Here is a 21,348-nt window from a genome sequence, read left to right on the forward strand (position 1 = left end):
TTCATAATTCTCATTTTTAACACAGCTCATCTATACAATTGAAACAAAAAGATAGCATTCTATAGGTTTACATGTATCCAGCAATGTACATCCAGGGTTAAACCCGCAGGATGCCTTTTGCCTTTTGGTATTCCGTCATTGTAAATAAGAATTTGTTTTTAACTGACTGATAAAGGTTAAATAAATAAGTACAGTATTATTATTTCAGACAGTGAGGGAAGTCCCTTTTAAGACAATACTCTTTCATGAATGTGAATTGAACATGCAAGAGCACAATATGTGAATTGAAGGATAACCCAATGTAGAATATAGGCCTAATCTTTGATGCCATCTTGAGGATGGCCTAAATTATAAGCAGTTTTAAGGGGCAACATGCAGTTGCTACACTCATTTTTGGATGTGTAACTTAATGATATGTACCCATTGATTTTTGAAGAATACAATTTATAAATGCCTCGTGAGCTTAGTTCAACTGTAGTATCCCATCAGAACCCAAAATATAAGATTGTTTTACTCCAATGTTTGTAAATAAACAAAGTAAATGTAAACAAACACTATATAGCCTCAAAACATGGTAAAAATTGTCAAAGACTCCAGCCACCCACGTCATAGACTGTTCTTTCTGCTAACACATGGCAAGTCTTGGTCCAAGAGGCTTCTAAAACAGCTTCTACCCCAAGCCACATTGACTCTGTACCGGTACCCCCTGTATATAGCCTCACTATTATTATTTTACTGCTGCTCTTTAATTATTTGTTACTTTTACTTTTAGGTATTTTCTTAAAACTGCATTGATGGTTAAGGGCTTGTAAGTAAGCATTTCACTGTAATACCTGTTGTATTCGGCGCATGTGACAAATAAAATGTGATTTGAAAATGATCATTGATATCATGGATTGTCAGTCCCTGCATCCATAGTTCTGTCTATGGATGCAACTGCTGATTCCTGCTTTAACAGGTGGCTTGAACAAGCAAGCATACATGGTATGAACACTGCACTACCAGCTATAATAATCAAAACTCCAGGTTCCAAAATGGCACTGTCCATGGAGCTAAACTTGAACAATTTGTCCTCCGATCCTTTGCTGTTAATGTTATTCTTTCTTGACTTTAGAGATTTGATCAGGTATGTATAACTCGCTTCAGATGGATAAATAAATGCCTGTGCACAAAATACCGTTATGCTGTGTAATAGAACTATGCTTAGCCACAGTAGCTAGCTATAGCTAACGTTCTCAATATGTTGTTCAAATCTAATTTTATTTGTTGGCTAGCAAGGCAAATAATTAACTTTTTTTACTAGCTAGCATGCTATCGCATGACATGTTGTAATCTTTCCTGGTTGTTTGGTCATGGGTCTTATTTAATTTGACAGTTTCAGGAATATTTATTGCATAAAATGTAACTACCAATTAGCCGTTGGCTAATTTAGTATCGCCAGGCTAATGCTGCGTTCATAACCAAGTGGGAAGGTGGTATTTAGTAGTTACATAAAGAAACGTGTATATTATTCATGTTCTCCGACATCTCCCACATGCTGATCTCTGACGTCACCTACTAAGAAATAACCTCGATAACAGCATTTTTGGCAGTAAAATGTACAGTGTTTTTCAGCGAGTTCAAAGAGCTTGAATGCCTCCAACGGGTAAATACCACCTTCCCACTTGGATATGAATGCAGCATAATAGTTTGTTTTGGTTTCAGAATCCTTGTTCTTGTATCTAACTAACGTTACTAATCCGCTGTCCCATTCAGATTAGACGGGAAATGTTATTAAACATTATACAGTGTCTATTCACAAAGCTGCCTGGGGAGATTTTGCAGACACTCCGACGCTGTCTAAACAAAAAGAGCCCAGCACGAGATACAATGTTTTAAACGTTTGGAACTTAAAGGTGCAGTATGCAGTTTTCGCGCCGCCATTTCCTGGTTGCAATTTTTTTGTTTGTGTGACAAACCAAGCATTGCATAGTTTTTTTCCCAAGCTATGCATAGTGTTGAGAATCATTGTACAATCTAAACCGCTGTGAAATATATTTTCAATAACCAACAATATTGTGTTTTCAGCTGTTTGAACCTGGTATACAAAAGTAAAAGACTCAAAAACGAAATTTAGGAAGGGGAAGCATAGAAATAGCATGCATAGAACATATCTACCGCTTCTTGTACTTGCTTTAAAGACGACATGACAGATCTACAACTCACTTTTCTATGGAATTTGGTCATAGCCCAAAAAGTGACATATTGCAGCTTTAACTTTAATATAAACAATAAAAAAATATTGTTTATATTTATGCAAACGATACACTTAATGTATGCAGTTTAGGAAAGTTGCACCTGGCTGAGAAACAGGAAAGGTGGAATGGAATGGTCCAATGGAAATGTGCCTGCTAGGTGAGGACAGTCATTGTCTGTTCTTTTAAGTTTTGATGTTGAGTCTTTGCCCGACAAGTGATGTTAAGATATATAAGTTATCCTGTACGAGCTTTTGTACCAAATACATTACGTTGTTACAGATGTCAAGCTTATGGGCATGTGGCAGCAGCGTGTAGGAGGGAGGTTCCTAGGTGTCAGAAATGTGCAGAAGGGCATGAGACAAGGGAATGTGTAGCATTGGGGAAAGTAGTGGTATGTGTTAATTGTAGGGGTGCCCATGGGGCTGGGGATCAGAAATGTACCGTGCAAGAGAGGCAGTTTGAGTTTTCCAGGGTTAGAGTAGTGCAGAAGTTACTCCCGTCGTTTACCCACGCTTCATTGAATTTCTTCACTTTGACATTTAGAGCACTGGGCAGAAATCAAATTGCGTCAACACCCACCGCGGGCCTTCGTGATGCTTTATTTTAAAGTTGTCATATGCCGAGGCAGTGAAGAAAGTAGAGGAACATGGATCAAGGGGGAGGGATCATGAGAGGAGTGGTATGAGTAGTAGATCTGTACCAGTACAGAGGGATAGGCCAACAAGTAATATATGTTTCAGTAAGATTGGATTTTTAGCATTTATTGCAATGGTTATCAACTGTACTGCAGGGATGGCACGTAAGTCGCAGAAAATTGAGGTTGTGGTGGCAGCTGCAGAGAAGTATCTGGGTGTGCGAGACTTGACATCAGAAGAGTTACAGGGTGTGTTTTTACTTTTTATTATTTGACCTTTATTTAACTAGGCAAGTCAGTTAAGAACAATCTTTTTTTTTTTTATTACTTTTTTTATTGTAAATGTTATTTCACCTTTATTTAATCAGGTAGTTCAGTTGAGAACAAGTTATCATTTAGATAAAGATAAAGCAAAGCAGTGCGACCAAAAACAACATCACAGAGTTACCCATAAACAAACATACAGTTAATAACACAATAGAAAATAAAAATAGAAAAATCTATGTACAGTGTGTGCAAATGTAGAAGAGTAGGGAGGTAGGCAATAAATAGGCCATAGAGGTGAAATAATGACCATTTAGCATTAATACTGTAGTGATAGATGTGCTGAGGATGATGTGCAAGTGGAGATACTGGGGTGCAAGAGGGTAAGTAATAATATGGGGATGAGGTAGTTGGGTGTGCTATTTACAGATCGGCTGTGTACAGGTACGGTGATCGATAAGCTGCTCTGACAGCTGATGCTTAAAGTTAGAGAGGGAGATATAAGACTCCAGCTTCAGAGATTTTTGCAATTCGTTCCAGTCATTGGCAGCAGAGAACTGGAAGGAAAGGCGGCCAAAGTAAGTGTTGGCTTTGGGGATGACAAGTGCAATATACCTGCTGGAGCACGTGCTATGGGTGGGTGTTGCTATGGTGAACAATGAGCTGAGATAAGGCAGGGCTTTACCTAGCAAAGACTTCTACAATGACGGCCTACCCGGACAACGCTAGGTCAATTGTGCGCCACCCTATGGGACTCCCAATCACGGCCGGTTGTGATACAGCCTTGATTCGATTCAGGGGGTCTGTAGTGATGCTTCAAGCTATGAGATGCAGTGACTTAGACCACTGCGCCACTTTGGAGCCCGTGTGTTAAGTGGTGATGTCCCATCCTTTCAGGTTGTTGGCATGAGGTAGGACTAAATAGATTTAAATAGTGGAGTAGGGTGGTGTTATTTTTTTTACAGTTAGATGGTAGGGCATTTATATTTATTTTTCAAGCAAAGTATAAGGGAGTTGTACTCCAGTCTAGTAGGTGGCGGTAATGCAACATATTGGATGCCAACCGCCGTTAAACCTAATCGAAGAAGAGTGTGAGTTGTAGGGAGGGAACACGTGAAAAACAGCTACACTGTGCAGAGAAGCTGGTCCTTCTTGGATGATAGTATGATAGTACTTGAATCCAAATAATTGTTTGTCTAAATGTTTTTGTCCTGCTGAGCTGAATAAGATGAATTTACATGAAAAAACTGCGCATATTAAGTGTATATTTTGTATTTGAAAGATTCTTTCTCGCTAGTAAGAAAGTTAAGTTCCAAAACCTTATCGCTAGTGAGGCTTTATTTGGGTAAACTGGATATACCCCAAGAGGAAGAGAGAGACCCAACTCGGCTGAACATCTTTCCCCTCCAGCAGGTGTTTTTTTTATTCTTTCGTTTAGCCCACCAAGCAAGGAGTTTTTGTCAGTGAGCGTGTCGAATTTGTTCAACAATAAAACGAATGGCTTATTTGCTACGTGAGATTTATTTGATCGAATAGAAGTTTGGTAAAGCTTATGTTGTTACGTAGTGTACTGATAAGACATTTAAGTTACATCCCTGCAACACAGCCCGCCGTGCCGCTTTGTGGACATTGTTAGGGCGGAGAGACATGTATATTGACAGTATATCGATCACCTTTGGTCTACCCCTTGGGTTCTTGAGAGCTACTTATTTGCCAGGCTATTAGCGTCCGAGCTAGCTAATGCTCATCCGTGTCCGTTATTTTATAACCCTCAAATGATTCTCCCCTGTATGATATGTGATCTCATCAGCATATGAACAGTTCAAAGCCTGTGTATTAGAATCTTGTCTGTAGCAAAGAGTAGAGTTGTAGTTCACTTCCTCTGGTTTGTGGTGAAGAGTGTGGCAAAAGTGTGGCAAAACATTCACATAAAAACGTTTCAAATTGTAAAAGGTTCAAAATGGCTTGTACCAACATTCTTTTGATCTCTTATTTGATGTATCAATCAGGAATGTTTGTACTGATTACTCAATGTGTTTATTTGGCAAACTGAATAGTATTGATACGTTTTTTATTTAGCTAATATTTTGTTGTTGAGCAGGTCTGACAAAATCCAAAAAGGTTCAAACCTGGAAGGAACTCTTCCTCGAGTTCTATACTGACTTGGGTCACTACATTGATCACTAATGGCACCCTGAATAAAGCCTGGGATGACCTGAAGGGATACCTTGACCCCAGGATGATCGCCTCTGTCAAAGGTAAGCCTCCACAAGGCATACACATCACCACTTTAGGGGATTTGATAGCAGTGAGATGGTTACATCTCACAATTAGGCCTTATTATCATAAAACCCTCAACCAATATGTTGATGGATTTCCAAATGCAATGGATAGAAAACCCATACTTAATTTTTTTTAAATGTGATTAGTTTGCCAAAGTCAATCTTATGATTTCCCCTGAGCAGAGGGAGCAAAGGAAGAAGAGCTGGATGGCATTGAGGCGCAGGTGGGTTGCAAGATTTCAAATGACTACCGGTGCTCATACCGGATACACAATGGGCAGAAGCTGGTTGTTCCTGGCTATGATAATGTTTGTTGTGCTGCTGAGCTGAATAAGATGAATTTACACTAACAAATGTACATAATTTTTTTACCACAAGTATACTTTACCTACCCCTATTTTCTTTCAGTTTAATGGGAAGCATGGCCCTGTCTAACCACTAGCGCTCAGAGGACCTGCTGGATAATGAAACGGAAGCAGGGGGCTTTAAGCAGCGCAAGGTCATGAGGCCATGTTTGCCCCTCACCTTCTGCTTTCACACAGGCCTCAGCCAATACATGGCCCTTATTTCACCTTTATTTAACCAGGTAGGCAAGTTGAGAACAAGTTCTCATTTACAATTGCGACCTGGTCAAGATAAAGCAAAGCAGTTTGACGCATACAACAACACAGAGTTACACATAGAGTAAAACAAACATAATAATACAGTAGAAAAATTAGTCAATATACAATGTGAGCAAATGAGGTGAGATAAGGGAGGTAAAGGCAAAATATTCCATGGTGGCGAAGTAAATACAATATAGCAAGTAAAACACTGGAATGGTAGATATGCAGTGGAAGAATGTGCAAAGTAGAGAGAAATAATGTGGTGCAAAATAAATACAGTAGGGGAAGAGGTAGTTGTTTGGGCTAAATTATAGATGGGCTATGTACAGGTGCAGTAATCTGTGAGCTGCTCTGACAGCTGGTGCTTAAAGCTAGTGAGGGAGATAAGTGTTTCCAGTTTCAGAGATTTTTGTAGTTCATTCCAGTCATTGGCAGCAGAGAACTGGAAGGAGAGGCGGCCAAAGGAAGAATTGGTTTTGGAGGTGACCAGAGAGATATACCTGCTGGAGCGCGTGCTACAGGTGAGTGCTGCTATGGTGACCAGCGAGCTGAGATAAGGGGGGACTTTACCTAGCAGAGTCTTGTAGATAACCTGGAGCCAGTGGGTTTGGCGAAAGCTAAATACTGAAAGTTATTTTTGACAGATACAACTCACTGCATCTGGGGGGAGACATTTTCTAGCTTTCTCACCACGTCAATTGCAAACAGCTTCCAGTGTTTACGTTTCATAAATTGGAGCAAGGACAACTCTTTGCCACTGGGAGCAGCCCTTTTCTAGCTATGGTATCTCACCACAGGCAGGAGAAAATGTTGAAAATGGAAATGAACTAATGGCGGTAGTGGAAAAAGTACCCAATTGTAATACTTGAGTTAAAGTAAAGATACCTTAATATACAATGACTCGCGTAAAAGTCACCCAGTAAAAGTATACAAGTCTTTGATTTAAAATATACATAAGTATCAAAAATAAAAGTTAAAATAATTTCACATTCCTTATATTAAGAAAACCAGACTGCATGATTTTCTATTTTTTATTTACGGATAGTCAGGGTCATACTCCAACACGCAGACATAATTTACAAACAAACATTTGTGTTTAGTGAGTCTGCCAGATCAGAGGCAGTAGGCCTGACCAGGGATGTTCTCTTGAGAAGTGTGAATTTGACAATTTTCCTGTCCTGCTAAGCATTCGAAATGTAACAAGTACTTTTGGGTATCAGGGAAAATGTATGGAGTAAAAAGTACATTTTCTTTAGGAATGTACTTGAGTAAAAGTTATAAAAAAATATAAATGGTACAAGTGCCCCAAAAAACAACTTTAAATTATTTTACTTAAGTACTTTACACTAATGGATGACTAATATGATTGTTCTAAATGTTTCTATTATAGGATAAAATGGCACAAGATCCATCTGCAATTGACATGTTCATCACAGGTATGATGAGATATTAGTTTGTTACTGAGGGATTCTGTATTTTACATTATAGCTATTAGCATATATATGATTAAATATTATCTGATGTTGGTTGTGTGAGGTATCTGCATTTGTGCACTGGAGCATCATTATGAGATTAAACAACTGCTTGCTACTTGCCTGTTTGTGTGTGTGACAAGAACTGAGTAACATGGTGTGACCTACATGTTGCAAAACTGTAGATAACAGCCCAGCAGATGCTTTGTCCTTGTGTTTGTATGTAACAATATTGAGCACATGGTGTGACTTGCTGTATCTTACAAAGTTGCGGTTAAGCAGGCATAGGGAGGGGTGGTCATCATGAGGTTTAACTGAGATGGAAAAATACTGAACAACACAATAGCAGGAACTGAGCAACTGTTATAACCAGGGGGTGATACCAGAACAGTAGGAATCTTTTCATCGGCGGAGGGAGGACTCCAAGAAACGCCAAGAGGCGGGGACCTGCCTGAGCGCCTGCGATAGGCTGAGCAAGTTTAAACCACGCCCAGCCTCTACTGTGATAGGCCAACAGACAGGTTGGAACAATGTCTATCACAGTATAAGAACATTGTTTATGTACATCCTATCAGTTCCCTGTTCTGCCCTGCGTGGTATTACAGTGAGCCCGTATATTGCATTTGCCATTTATTACTTAGCTAATAAAAAATACATAGTATACAATCGGTGACTCATTGTTATATTTATCCTGATACCAGATTCGAATTTACGCAACTCTAACATTACATATATTATAAAAATATTCAGTTAGGTTGTGTGAAGATGTTTCATGGCGACATCTCACTGCAAGTTAAGCAAACTTAAAAGCAACTTTTATTTGGATGCTTAACAACTAGGTTATGTAAGTCCAGGAATTCTTCAAGGTACAGAGGATTCTGGCATTGCTCCCATTCTTGAGGTTGTGGACTAACTGCATGATGGGAGATGTGAAATATAAACTGCTGTATTGCAACATAGCACTTCATTAATGGAATAAAAAAAATGAAAGTCTGGATTATTTGCTAAAATAATATTTGTTGATATTCAATGTTAGTTCCTCAACATAAATGGATTTGAACTTATGCAGTGTCTCACTTACTCATTATTTTTCTTCCTCTCACTCTAATTTCTCACCTCAGGGTCCAGCTTTACTGAGTGGTTTACCTCGTACGTCCATAATGTGGTAACAGGAGAATACCACATCATCTGGGATCAGACCTCCAGGTAACCTCCATTAACTTTCCCTTTCTGAAATACCTAAATGGCACATGCAGGGAGGTCGTAGTTTCTGTCTCATGATGGCAATACTCTACAATATGTAGTAGGGCTGACTGAGATTTCTTTAGTCGAGCACAGGCAAAATATATATATATATATATATATATATACAGTACCAGTCAAAATGTAGGACACCTATTCTTTCAAGTTAAAAAAAAATTGTATTTATTTTTTCTCTACATTGTAGAATAATAGTGAAGGCATCACAACTATGAAATAACAGATATGGAATCATGTAGTAACCAAAAAAGTGGTAAATCAAAATATATATTTTATATTTGAGAATCTTAAAGTAGCCATCATTTGTCTTGATGACAGCTTTGCACACTCTTGGCTTTCTCGCAACAAGCTTCACTTGGAATGCTTTTCCAACAGTCTTGAAGGTGTTCCCGCATGTGCTGTGCACTTGTTGGCTGCTTTTCCTTCACTCTGTGGTCCAACTTATCTCTAACCATCTCAATTGGGTTGAGGTCGGGTGATTTGTAGAGAGGGCTGGTCATCTGATGCAGCACTCCATCACTCTCCTTCTTGGTCAAATAGCCCTTACACAGCCTGGAGGTGTGTTGGGTCATTGTCCTGTTGAAAAACAAATGATAGTCACAGTAAGCCTAAACCAGATGGGATGGCTTATCGCTGCAGAATGCTGTGGTAGCCATGCTGGTTAAGCGTGCCTTGAATTCTAAGTAAATCACAGACGGTGTCACCAGCAAAGCACCATCACACCACCTCCTCCATGCTTCACGGTGGAAACCACACATGCAGACATCTGTTCACCTACTCTGCGTCTCAAAAAGACAGCAGTTGGATCCAAAAATCTCAAATATGGACTCATCAGACAAAAGGACAAATTTCCACCGGTCTGTCAATTGCTCATGTTTCTTGTCCCAAGTAAGTCTTCATATTATTGGTTTCCTTTAGTAGTGGTTTCTTTGCAGTAATTCAACTTTTCTTCTGCAGCAGAGGTAACTGTGTCTTCCTTTCCTGTGGCGGTCCTCATAAGAGCCAGTGTCATTATAGCGCTTGATGGTTTTTGCGACTGCACTTGAAGAAACTTTCAAAGTTCTTAATTTTACGCATTTACTTTAACACATGAAAGTCAGTCATGATGAACTGTTGTTTCTCTTTGCTCATTTGAGCTGTTCTTGCCATAATATGGACTTGGTCTTCTGTATACCAACCCTTCCTTGTCACAACACAACTGATTGGCTCAAATGCATTAAGAAGGAAATAAATTACACAAATTAAGATACACCTGTTAATTGAAATGCATTCCAGGTGACTACCTTGAAGCTGGTTGAGAAAATGCCTAGAGTGTACAAAGCTTTTAAGGTGGCTACTTTGAAGATTCTGAAATATAAAATATTTTTTGATTTGTTTAACTTTTTTTTTCTCATTACTACATGATTCCAAATGTGTTATTTCATAGTTTTGATGTCTAAACAATTATTCTACAATTGTTATTTACATATTAAAATTATTGAGTAGGTGTGTCAACTTTTGGCTGCTCCTCTATCTACAGAAATAAGACAGATCCTGCTTCTGTTGCCTGTTTGAGTGTTTGTTTAATAGCCTACTGATTCCATGAGCACCAAGCCTAATTTTTAAAATTTAATTAAATTTTTTATTTTACCTTTAATTAACTAGGCAAGTCAGTTAAGAACAAGTTCTTATTTTCATCAATGACTGCCTAGGAACAGTGGGTTACTAACTGCCTTGTTCAGGGGCAGATTTGTTCAGGGACAGATTTGTACCTTGTCAGCTCGGGGATTTAACCTTGCAACCTTTCGGTTACTAGTTAGAGCTACGTTACGCTGCCGCCCCATGCAACGACATGTCAAGTAAACAATTTCACAAATTCAGCTTTTTAAAATCTTTGCTTTGCTGTGATAAAGGCTTTACACTTTATTTTGTTAAACAGCCTCTCCTGTATTATTTATAATCGATTTAGTGTCTACAGTACTCCAAATTGTCAGAAAAATATTATTATAATAATACTACATTTGTTTGATGTTGTTGTTGTTGTTATTATGAGGATCCTAAGTAATTTATTTTTTATTTCACCTTTATTTAACCAGGTAGGCTAGTTGAGGACAAGTTCTCATTTGCATCTGCGACCTGGCCAAGATAAAGCATAGCAGTTCGACAAATACAACAACCCAGAGTTACACATGGAATAAACAAACATACAGTAGGAAAAAAATAAAACCAAAAGTATATATGCAGTGAGTGCAAATGAGGTAAGATAAGGGAGATAAGGCAATGTTTGGCAGCATGAGTGAAGGATGCTTTGTTGCGAAATAGGAAGGCAATTCTAGATGTAATTTTGGATTGGAGATGCTTAATGTGAGTCTGGAAAGAGAGTTTACAGTCTAAGCAGACACCTAAGTATTTGTAGTTGTCAACATATTCTAAGTCAGAGCCGTCCAGAGTAGTGATGCTGGATTGGCGGGCAGGTGCGGGCAGTGATCGGTTGAAGAGCATGCATTTAGTTTTACTTGCATTTAAGAGCAGTTGGAGGCCACGGAAGGAAAGTTGTATGGCATTGAAGCTCGTCTGGAGGTTAGCTAACAGTGTCCAACGAAGGGCCAGAAGTATACAGAATGGTGTCGTCTGCATAGAGGTGGATCAGAGAATCAGCAAGAGCGACATCATTGACGTATACAGAGAAGAGAGAGTCGGCCTGAGAATTTAACCCTGTGGCACCCCCATAGAGACTGCCAGAGGTCCGGACACACTGAACTCTATCAGAGAAGTAGTTGGTAAACCAGGCGAGGCAATCATTTGAGAAACCAAGGCAGTTGTCTGCCAATAAGAATCGGGTGATTGTCCGTCGAAAGCCTTGGCCATGTCGATGAATACGGCTGCACAGTAATGTCTCTTATCGATGGCGGTTATGATATCATTTAGGACCTTGAGCGTGGCTGAGGTGCACCCATGACCAGCTCTGCAACCAGATTGCATAGCGGCGAACGTACGGTGAGATTCGAAATGGTCGGTAATCTGTTTGTTAACTTGGCTTTCGAAGACCTTAGAAAGGCAGGGTAGGATAGATATAGGTCTGTAGCAGTTTGGGTCTATAGTGTCTCCCCCTTTGAAGAGGGGGATGACCACGGCAGCTTTCCAATCTTTGGGAATCTCAGACGACATGAGGTTGAAACAGGCTAGTAATAGGGGTTGCAACAATTTCGGCAGATCATTTTCGAAAGAGAGGGTCCAGATTGTCTCGCCCGGCTGATTTGTAGGGTTCCAGATTTTGCAGCTCTTTCAGAACATCAGCTATCTGGATTTGGGTGAAGGAGAAATCATGGCCAGCCATAGAAAAGCATGGCCAGCCATAGAACAATTATTATTGAAATTCTCAATTATAGTGGATTTATTGGTGGTGACAGTCTTTCCTAGCCTCAGTGCAGTGGGTAGCTGGGAGGATGTGCTCTTACTCTCCATGGACTTTACAGTGTCCCAGGACTTTTTTGAGTTGCAAATTTCTGCTTGAAAAAGCTAGCCTTGGCTTTCCTAACTGCCTGTGTGTATTAGTTCCTAACGTCCCTGAAAAGTTGCATATCACAGGGGCTATTCGATGCTAATGCAGAAAGCTACAGGATGTTTTTGTGCTGGTCAAGGGCAGTTGGGTCTGGAGAGAACCAAGTTCCTGGTTCTACATTTTTTGAATAGGACATGCTTATTTAAGATGGTGAGGAAGGCATTTTTAAAGAATGACCAGGCATCCACTACTGACGGGATGAGGTCAATATCCTTCCAGGATACCCGGACCAGGTCGATTAGAAAGGCCTGCTCGCTGAAGTGTTTTAGGGAGCGTTTGACAATGATGGGGTGGTCGTTTGACCATGGACCCATTACGGATGCAGGCAATGAGGCAGTGATTGCTGAGATCTTGGTTGAAAACAGCAGAGGTATATTTGGAGGGCAAGTTGGGGAGGATGATATCTATGAGGGTGCCTGTGTTTACAGATTTGGGGTTGTACCTGGTGGGTTCATTGATAATTTGTGTGAGATTGAGGGCATCAAGTTTAGATTGTAGGATGGCCCGGGGTCTTAAGCATGTCCCAGTTTAGGTCACCTAGCAGCATGAGCTCTGAAGATAGATAGGGGGGCAATCCAAGGCACAGCAGGGGGCAGAGGGTGGCCTATAGCAAGCGGCAACGGTGAGAGACTTGTTTCTGGAAAGGTGGATTTTTAAAAGTAGAATCTCGAATTGTTTGGGTACAAACCTGGATAGTAAGACAGAACTCTGCAGGCTATCTCTGCTGTAGATTGCAACTCCGCCCCCTATGGCAGATATTTCAAACTTTTTTAACAAATCAAAAACTGAAAAATTGGGCGTGCAAAATTATTCAGCCCCCTTAAGTTAATACTTTGTAGCGCCACCTTTTGCTGCGATTACAGCTGTAAGTCGCTTGGGGTATGTCTCTATCAGTTTTGCACATCGAGAGACTGAATTTTTTTTCCCATTCCTCCTTGCAAAACAGCTCGAGCTCAGTGAGGTTGGATGGAGAGCATTTGTGAACAGCAGTTTTCAGTTCTTTCCACAGATTCTCGATTGGATTCAGGTCTGGACTTTGACTTGGCCATTCTAACACCTGGATATGTTTATTTTTGAACCATTCCATTGTAGATTTTGCTTTATGTTTTGGTTCATTGTCTCCGTCCCAGTCTCAGGTCTTTTGCAGACTCCATCAGGTTTTCTTCCAGAATGGTCCTGTATTTGGCTCCATCCATCTTCCCATCAATTTTAACCATCTTCCCTGTCCCTGCTGAAGAAAAGCAGGCCCAAACCATGAGGCTGCCACCACCATGTTTGACAGTGGGGATGGTGTGTTCAGCTGTGTTGCTTTTACGCCAAACATAACATTTTGCATTGTTGCCAAAAAGTTCAATTTTGGTTTCATCTGACCAGAGCACCTTCTTCCACATGTTTGGTGTGTCTCCCAGGTGGCTTGTGGCAAACTTTAAACGACACTTTTTATGGATATCTTTAAGAAATGGCTTTCTTCTTGCCACTCTTCCATAAAGGCCAGATTTGTGCAATATACGACTGATTGTTGTCCTATGGACAGAGTCTCCCACCTCAGCTGTAGATCTCTGCAGTTCATCCAGAGTGATCATGGGCCTCTTGGCTGCATCTCTGATCAGTCTTCTCCTTGTATGAGCTGAAAGTTTAGAGGGACGGCCAGGTCTTGGTAGATTTGCAGTGGTCTGATACTCCCTTCCATTTCAATATTATCGCTTGCACAGTGCTCCTTGGGATGTTTAAAGCTTGGGAAATATTTTTGTATCCAAATCCGGCTTTAAACTTCTTCACAACAGTATCTCGGACCTGCCTGGTGTGTTCCTTGTTCTTCATGATGCTCTCTGCGCTTTTAACGGACCTCTGAGACTATCACAGTGCAGGTGCATTTATACGGAGACTTGATTACACACAGGTGGATTGTATTTATCATCATTAGTCATTTAGGTCAACATTGGATCATTCAGAGATCCTCACTGAACTTCTGGAGAGAGTTTGCTGCACTGAAAGTAAAGGGGCTGAATAATTTAGCACGCCCAATTTTTCAGTTTTTGATTTGTTAGAAAAGTTTTAAATATCCAATAAATGTCGTTCCACTTCATGATTGTGTCCCACTTGTTGTTGATTCTTCACAAAAAAATACAGTTTTATATCTTTGTTTGAAGCCTGAAATGTGGAAAAAGGTCGCAAAGTTCAAGGGGGCCGAATACTTTCGCAAGGCACTGTACCTGTGAACTTTGTCCAAACATTTCAAACAACGTTCTTAATCCAACCTCGGGTATCCTAAAATGTAAATATTCTATCAAATTTAAGACGTTTCCAATACCGAAGAAAAACAACACGGAGCGCGCTCCTGTTCACGCGCAACAAAATACTGGAGACCTTCTGAGTGACATGTAGAAAGAATAGCACTACTTCATTTTTCAAAAGAAAAACATCGAACAATTTCTAAAGACTTTTGACCTTGTGACCATTCTATGTATCTGTTGTTTGTCATGTAGTTTGAAAGCGGTGTATCTTGGCTATAAAAGACCTTTGTACTTTTATTTTATCACACTCAACGGATCATTTGCTTTGCTATTGCAAAGCTCTTATTATTAAAAATGTAGTTTAAGTATAACTCTGGCTTGTGTAATAAGTTTGTCTCTCCTCATTTGATATGAAGGAAATTAACCACCACAAACTGCAAACTGGGCCCTAATAATTCAGGTTTCCCATAGAAAAGCATTGGAAAACACCATGACCTCAAACTTTTTTCCCTGGATGGATTGTGCTCGGGGTTTCGCCTGCCAAATCAGTTCTGTTGTACTCACAGACATTATTCTAACAGCGTTTTCTATCCAAATATACTAATTATATGCATATCCTAGCTTCTGGCCCTGAGTAACAGGCAGTTTACTTTGGGCACGCTTTTCATCCGGACGTGAAAATACTGCCCCCTATCCCTAAGAATTTTTAAACCAGGAATAGTCACTCGGATTGCAGCTAGCTAGCTGTGGTGATCCAGGTGAAGAGGTTCAGAGCTTGCGGTAGGAAACTGGGGATATGGAGAGAAAATAGGTCCGGTATGCTCTTTTGAATCGCGTTGTACAAACTGGCGAGAGCTTTCTGAGCTAAAGGTTAGCTGATGACCACTAGCAGTTAGCTAGTTAGCTGGCTAGCTTCTGTTGGGGAATACCGGTCGGAGGTGGATACTGTTAGAGTTGCGTAAATTCGAATCTGGTATCAGGATAAATATAACAATGAGTCACCGATTGTATACTATGTATTTTTTATTAGCTAAGTAATACATGGCAAATGCAATATACGGGCTCACTGTAATACCACGCAGGGCAGAACAGGGAACTGATAGGATGTACATAAACAGTGTTCTTATACTGTGATAGACATTGTTCCAACCTATCACAGTAGTGGCTGAGCGTGGTTTAGACTTTAGCAGGCGCTCAGGTGGGTCCCAGCCTCTTGGCGCTTCTTGGAGTCCTCCCTCCGTCGATGTATAGATTCTTACTGTTCTGGTCTGGTTTCTCATGGTCTGAGAGTCTTTAGGTGCCTTTTTGCAAACTCCAAGTGGGCTGTCATGTGCCTTTTACTGAGGAGTGGCTTCTGTCTGGCCACTCTACCATAAAGGCCTGATTGGTGGAGTGCTGCAGAGATGGTTGTCCTTCTGGAAGGTTCTCCCATCTCCACTGAGGAACACTGGAACTCTGTTAGAATGACCATTGAGTTCTTGGTCACCTCCCTTCTCCCCCAATTGCTAATTTTGGCCAAGCGGCCAGCTTGTTCAAAACTTATTCCATTTAAGAATGATGGAAGCCACTGTGTTCTTGGGGACCTTCAATGCGGCAGAACGTTTTTGGTACACTTCCCCAGATCTGTGCCTCGACACAATCCTGTCTCGGAGATCTACGGACAATTCCTTTGACCTCGTGACTTGGTTTTTGATCTGACATGCACTGTCAACTGTAGGACCTTGTATAGACAGGTGTGTCCAAATCATGTCCAATCAATTTAAATTTACCACAGGTTGACTCCAATCAAGTTATAGAACCATCAAGAATGATCAATGGAAACAGGATGCTCCTGAGCTCAATTTTGAGTCTCATATCAAAAGGTCTGAATAGTTATGTAAATAAGGTATTTGTTATTTTTAATACATTTACTAAAATGTCCTGTTTTTTTTTGCTTTGTCATGGGGTATTGTGTGTAGATTGAGGAAAAAATCGTATTTTATCATTTTTAGAAGTCTAGAAGTAACAAAATGTAGAAAAAGTCAAGGGGTCTGAATACTTTCTGAATGCACTGTAGTTGATTTGATTAAAACACATAGGATGTGTCTATAAATGGAAAAATAATGATTACATTATTTTTCAAAGAAGAGACAACTCTTGGTTGACCAAGTTTTTTTTTTTTTGGTGGGGACACCACTAATATGTAGTTAACATGCATTCAAATCAAGGCTTCCAAAGGATTTTGAAGGTTTAAGCTTTGTCCCTATTCACAGGTACGTCCATGTGTTTCCGCCACGGGATATTACTGTTTCAGTGTCTACCTCATTCTTACCGGAGCTCAGCTCAGTGGATCCTTCACATTTTTTCTTCACCTACCGGATCAGGTACCACTATTTCCTCTACTGATTTTAGCTCCTGATAATGATTAAAATGATATGGGCAAATGGATCATAATACAGCTGTCATAACTTCCCTAACCTTATACATTACATTTTACCCTCAGGATTGAAATGGCAAATGATGCCCTCCCTGAGAATGGTTGTCGTTATTGGAAGATCACCAATGCTAATGTGAATGTGGAGGAGGTGACTAGACTAGAGATGATTCTGTGGACTTAGCGTAATGTTTCATTCTCAGTTGTCTCCTTTTGGTAGCAGTGGACAAAAACCTGTTACGATCTAAGAATGATTTGCAGCTAACGGATTACTAATGTAATTTTCATCATACAGTTGAAGTCAGAAGTTTACATACACTTAGGTTGGAGTCATTAAAACTCATTTTTCAACCACTCCACAAATTTCTTGTTGACAAACTATAGTTTTGGCAAGTCGGTTAGGACATCTACTTTGTGCATGACAAGTAATTTTTCCAACAATTGTTTTGACAGATTATTTCACTTATCACACTTATTCACTGTATCACAATTCCAGTGGGTCAGAAGTTTATATACACTAAGTTGACTGTCTTTGGGACCCACCCCCTACACTATTTGCTTGATATCATGGGAAAATAAAATCAGCCAAGAACTCAGAAAAAAAATTGTAGACCTCCACAAGTCAGGTTCATCCTTGGGAGCAATTTCAAAACGCCTGAAGGTACCACGTTCATCTGTACAAACAATAGTGATTTTAACATGTATTAACTCAGGACTGTGAACACGTATGTAAATGTATTTCCTTTTCAATACATTTGCAAAAAATTCTAAACACGTGTTTTCACTATGGGTTATTGTGTGTAAATGGGTGAGAAATATATTTAATCCATTTTGAATTCAGGCTGTAACAAAACATTTTTTTTTTAATAAGTCAAGGTGTATGAATACTTTTTGAAGGCATTGTATCTAGTTCACTTATTTGTTTTTTTCCCCTCATAAGACTGGACAAATTCAAAGAATTTACAGAGGAAGAACAAGAGAGAGAGAAAGTTAGAGGAACAAAGATAATACCCCCCAAAACGCTCCCCTCTCACAATTACCATTAACAGAGGTGGTTAGCATTTTTGCAGGGGTATGAACTTTGTTCTTCTGTAACTTTCGTGGTCTTTATTATTCACGATTCATACATAATTATCCACAATCATGGAAGCATCCACATTAATGTAGTGTTCTGAAACATCTATTATTTACAATAAACGTGACTCCAAAATGACAATACATTATTCACTATTCAGTTCCTATTGGGTGAAAGGTAATCTGAAACACAACCAAAACTAACTGCAAATCCATCCAACAAGTACAGTCGTATGAAAATGTTTGGGCACCCCTCTGAGGCTGCATAATAATTTACTCTGTCGTCACAGAAAATGATCACAGTGGCATGCCATTCATTTTCTAATAAAAGCTGAGTACTGGGGTATTGTCCAGACAAAGATTTTTAGTGTAGCAATATTAAGTTGTATGAAATTAAATCAGATGTGAAAAATAGGCTATGCAAAAATGTGGGCACCCTTGTCATTCTGTTGATTTGAATACCTGTAACTACTTAGCACTGATTAATTGGAACACATAATTGGTTTGGTGAGCTCATTAAGCCTTGAGCTTCATAGACAAGTGCATCCAATCATGAGAAAAGGTATTTAAGGTGGCCAATTGCAAGTTGTTGTTCTCTTTGACTCTCCTCTGAAGAGTGGCAACATGGGGGCCTCAAAACAACTCTCAAATGACCTGAAAACAAAGATTGTTCAACATTATGGTTTAGAGGAAGGCTACAAAAAGCTATTGCAGAGATTTAAGCTGTCAGTGTCCACTGTGAGGAACATAGTGAGGAAATGGAAGACCACAGGCACAGTTCTTGTTAAGGCCAGAAGTGGCAGGCCAAGTAAAATATCGGAGAGGCGAAGGATGGTGAGAACGGTCAAAAACAGCCCACAGACCACCTCCAAAGACCTACAACATCATCTTGCTGCAGATGGTGTCACTGTGCATCGTTCAACAATTCAGCGTACTTTGCACAAGGAGAAGCTGTATGGGAGAGTGATGCGGATGAAGCCTTTTCTGTACACACGCCACAAACAGTTGCTTGAGATATGCAAACGCACATTTGGACAAGCCAGCTTCATTTTGGAATAAGATGCTGTGGACTGATGAAAAAAGATTGAGTTATTTGGTCATAACAAGGGATGTTATGCATGGCAGCAAAAGAACACAGCGTTCCAAGAAAAACACTTGCTACCCACAGTAAAATTTGGTGGGGGTTCCATCATGCTGTGGGGCTGTGTGGCCAGTGCCAGTACTGGGAATCTTGTTAAAGTTGAGGGTCGCATGGATTCCACTCAATATCAGCAGATTCTTGGGAAAATGTTGAAGAATCAGTCACAAAGTTGAAGTTACACCGGGGCTGGAGGAATGGTCCAAAATGTATTTAACCTTTATTTAACTAGGCAAGTCAGTTAAGAACAAATTCTTATTTTCAATGACAGCCCAGGAACAGTGGGTTAACTGCCTGTTCAGGGGCAGTTAACAACAGATTTGTACCTTGTCAGCTCGGGGGTTTGAACTTGCAACCTTACGGTTACTTGTCCAACCACTAGGTTACCCTGCCTTCCCAAATGGATACCTTCAAAAACAAATACCTTCATCCAGAATCCAGACACTCATTAGAGGCTATGGGAAGTGTCTAGAGGCTGTTATTTTCGCAAAAGGAACCTCTACTAAATATTTATGTGATTTTTCTATTGGGGTGCCCAAATGTATGCACCTGTCTAATTTTGTTTTGATGCATATTGCACATTTTCTGTTAATTCAATAAACCTCATTTCACTACTGAAATATTACTGTGTCCATCAGTTATTTGATAGATCAAAATGAAAGTGTTGATCCAAACACCCAATTATTTATAAATGGAAATCATGGAAATTGTCAGGGGTGCCCAAACTTTTTCATATGACTATGTCGTCACAAGCTTGATGTATTCATTGCATGCTAGGAATATGGGACCAAATACTAAACTATTGACTACTTTGATACAATAAAAGTGAATAAAAAAAAAAGATGCATAAAGTTATTTCATTTCTAAACAGTCAAAGAGATGTATTAAAATAAAAGGTGACATTCTGTGCTGTCGCCTCATATTAAACGTATGATCTTAAATAATAAATTCTGGAGTATAGAGCCACATTTAAAAAATGTTGCTTGACTGTCTAAGTAAATACGGCGGGAAGTGTATATTATGTTTTATAATGCTTTCTGATGCAATTTCAGGTCATTAGATGGATATTATCTCAGCTTTGAGTACAAGTGTATCACTCATCTCAGCATGTACAGTTGAAGTCGGAATTTACATACACTTAGGTTGGAGTCATTAAAACTAGTTTTTCAACCACTCCACAAGTTTCTTGTCAACAAACTATGGTTTTGGCAAGTCGGTTAGGACATCTACTTTGTGCATGTCACAAGTAAGTTTTCCAACAATTGTTTAGACACATTATTTCACTTATAATTCCCTGTATCACAATTCCAGTTGGTCAGAAGTTCACATACACTAAGTTGACTGTGCCTTTAAACAGCTTGAAAAATTCCAGAAAATGTCATGGCTTTAGAAGCTTCTGATAGGTACACCTCAAATGATGTCAATTAGCCTGTGGATGTATTTCAAGGCCTACTTTCAAACTCAGTGCCTCTTTGCTTGACATCATGGGAAAATCCAAAGAAACCAGCCAAAAAATTCTACAAAAAATTGTAGACCTCCACAAGTCTGGTTCATCCTTGGGAGCAATTTCCAAACGCCTGAAGGTACCACGTTCATCTGTACAAACAATAGTACGCAAGAATAAACCCCATGGGACCACTCAGCCATCAAACCACTCAGGAAGAAGACGTGTTCTGTCTCCTAGAGATGAACGTACTTTGGTGCGAAAAGTGCAAATCAATCCCAGAACAACAGCAAAGGACCTTGTGAAGATGCTGGAGGGTTCAAAAGTAACTTTATCCACAGTAAAATGAGGCCAATATCGAAACGCAACCTGAAAGGCCGCTCAGCAAGGAAGAAGCCACTGCTCCAAAACCACCATAAAAAAGCCAGTCCAACGGTTTGCAACTGCACATGGGGACAAAGATCGTACTTTTTGAAGAAATGTCAGATGAAACAAAAATAGAACTGTTTGGCCATAATGACCATTGTTATGTTTGGAGGAAAAAGGGGGAGGCTTTTGAAGACATCCCAACCGTGAAGCGTAGGGGTGCTTTGCTGCAGGAGGGACTGGTGCACTTCACAAAATAGATAGCATATTGAGGAAGGACAATTATGTGGATGTATTGAAGCAATGTCTCAAGACATCAGTCGGGAAGTTAATGCTTGGTCGCAAATGGGTCTTCCAAATGGACAATGACCCCAAATGTACCTC

At 39.8% G+C, this 21,348-nt stretch overlaps 1 protein-coding gene across 5 annotated transcripts; it reads left to right on the forward strand.

The window, feature by feature from the left end:
- The first annotated feature begins 953 nt into the window (after positions 1 to 953).
- Positions 954 to 19,774, forward strand: LOC110506331 (F-box only protein 3-like). 5 transcript variants are annotated; one of them, XM_090221964.1, is made up of 8 exons: positions 954 to 1,126; positions 5,237 to 5,393; positions 5,601 to 5,641; positions 5,826 to 6,003; positions 6,448 to 6,543; positions 7,413 to 7,458; positions 8,616 to 8,700; positions 16,782 to 19,774. In XM_090221964.1, the coding sequence occupies exons 4-8, from the start codon at positions 5,920 to 5,922 to the stop codon at positions 16,912 to 16,914; spliced, it is 444 nt and encodes a 147-aa protein (XP_090078090.1). In that variant the 5' UTR covers positions 954 to 1,126; positions 5,237 to 5,393; positions 5,601 to 5,641; positions 5,826 to 5,919; the 3' UTR covers positions 16,915 to 19,774. The 5 variants fall into 5 exon arrangements, 2 of the variants coding, with proteins under 2 accessions (XP_090078090.1, XP_090078091.1); XR_016492181.1 differs by lacking the exons at positions 8,616 to 8,700; positions 16,782 to 19,774 and adding an exon at positions 7,868 to 8,160; XR_016492183.1 differs by lacking the exons at positions 954 to 1,126; positions 8,616 to 8,700; positions 16,782 to 19,774 and adding exons at positions 4,264 to 4,548; positions 7,868 to 8,160 and having other exon boundaries at positions 5,612 to 5,641; positions 6,438 to 6,543.
- Positions 19,775 to 21,348: the final 1,574 nt, after the last annotated feature.

The sequence above is a fragment of the Oncorhynchus mykiss genome, chromosome 26 (genome assembly GCF_057628025.1).
Source record: "Oncorhynchus mykiss isolate SJ-2025 chromosome 26, ASM5762802v1, whole genome shotgun sequence".
Lineage (NCBI taxonomy): Eukaryota > Metazoa > Chordata > Actinopteri > Salmoniformes > Salmonidae > Oncorhynchus > Oncorhynchus mykiss.

What these genes read in the sequence shown, in the direction of transcription:
- LOC110506331 (XM_090221964.1), top strand. Translation starts at nt 5,920, where the DNA reads ATGAGGCCATGTTTGCCCCTCACCTTCTGCTTTCACACAGGCCTCAGC. An exon ending in TTTCACCTTTATTTAACCAG is followed by an intron (nt 6,004 to 6,447) that starts GTAGGCAAGTTG and finishes AGTTCATTCCAG; the next exon opens with TCATTGGCAGCAGAGAACTG. An exon ending in ATCTGGGATCAGACCTCCAG is followed by an intron (nt 8,701 to 16,781) that starts GTAACCTCCATT and finishes CCCTATTCACAG; the next exon opens with GTACGTCCATGTGTTTCCGC.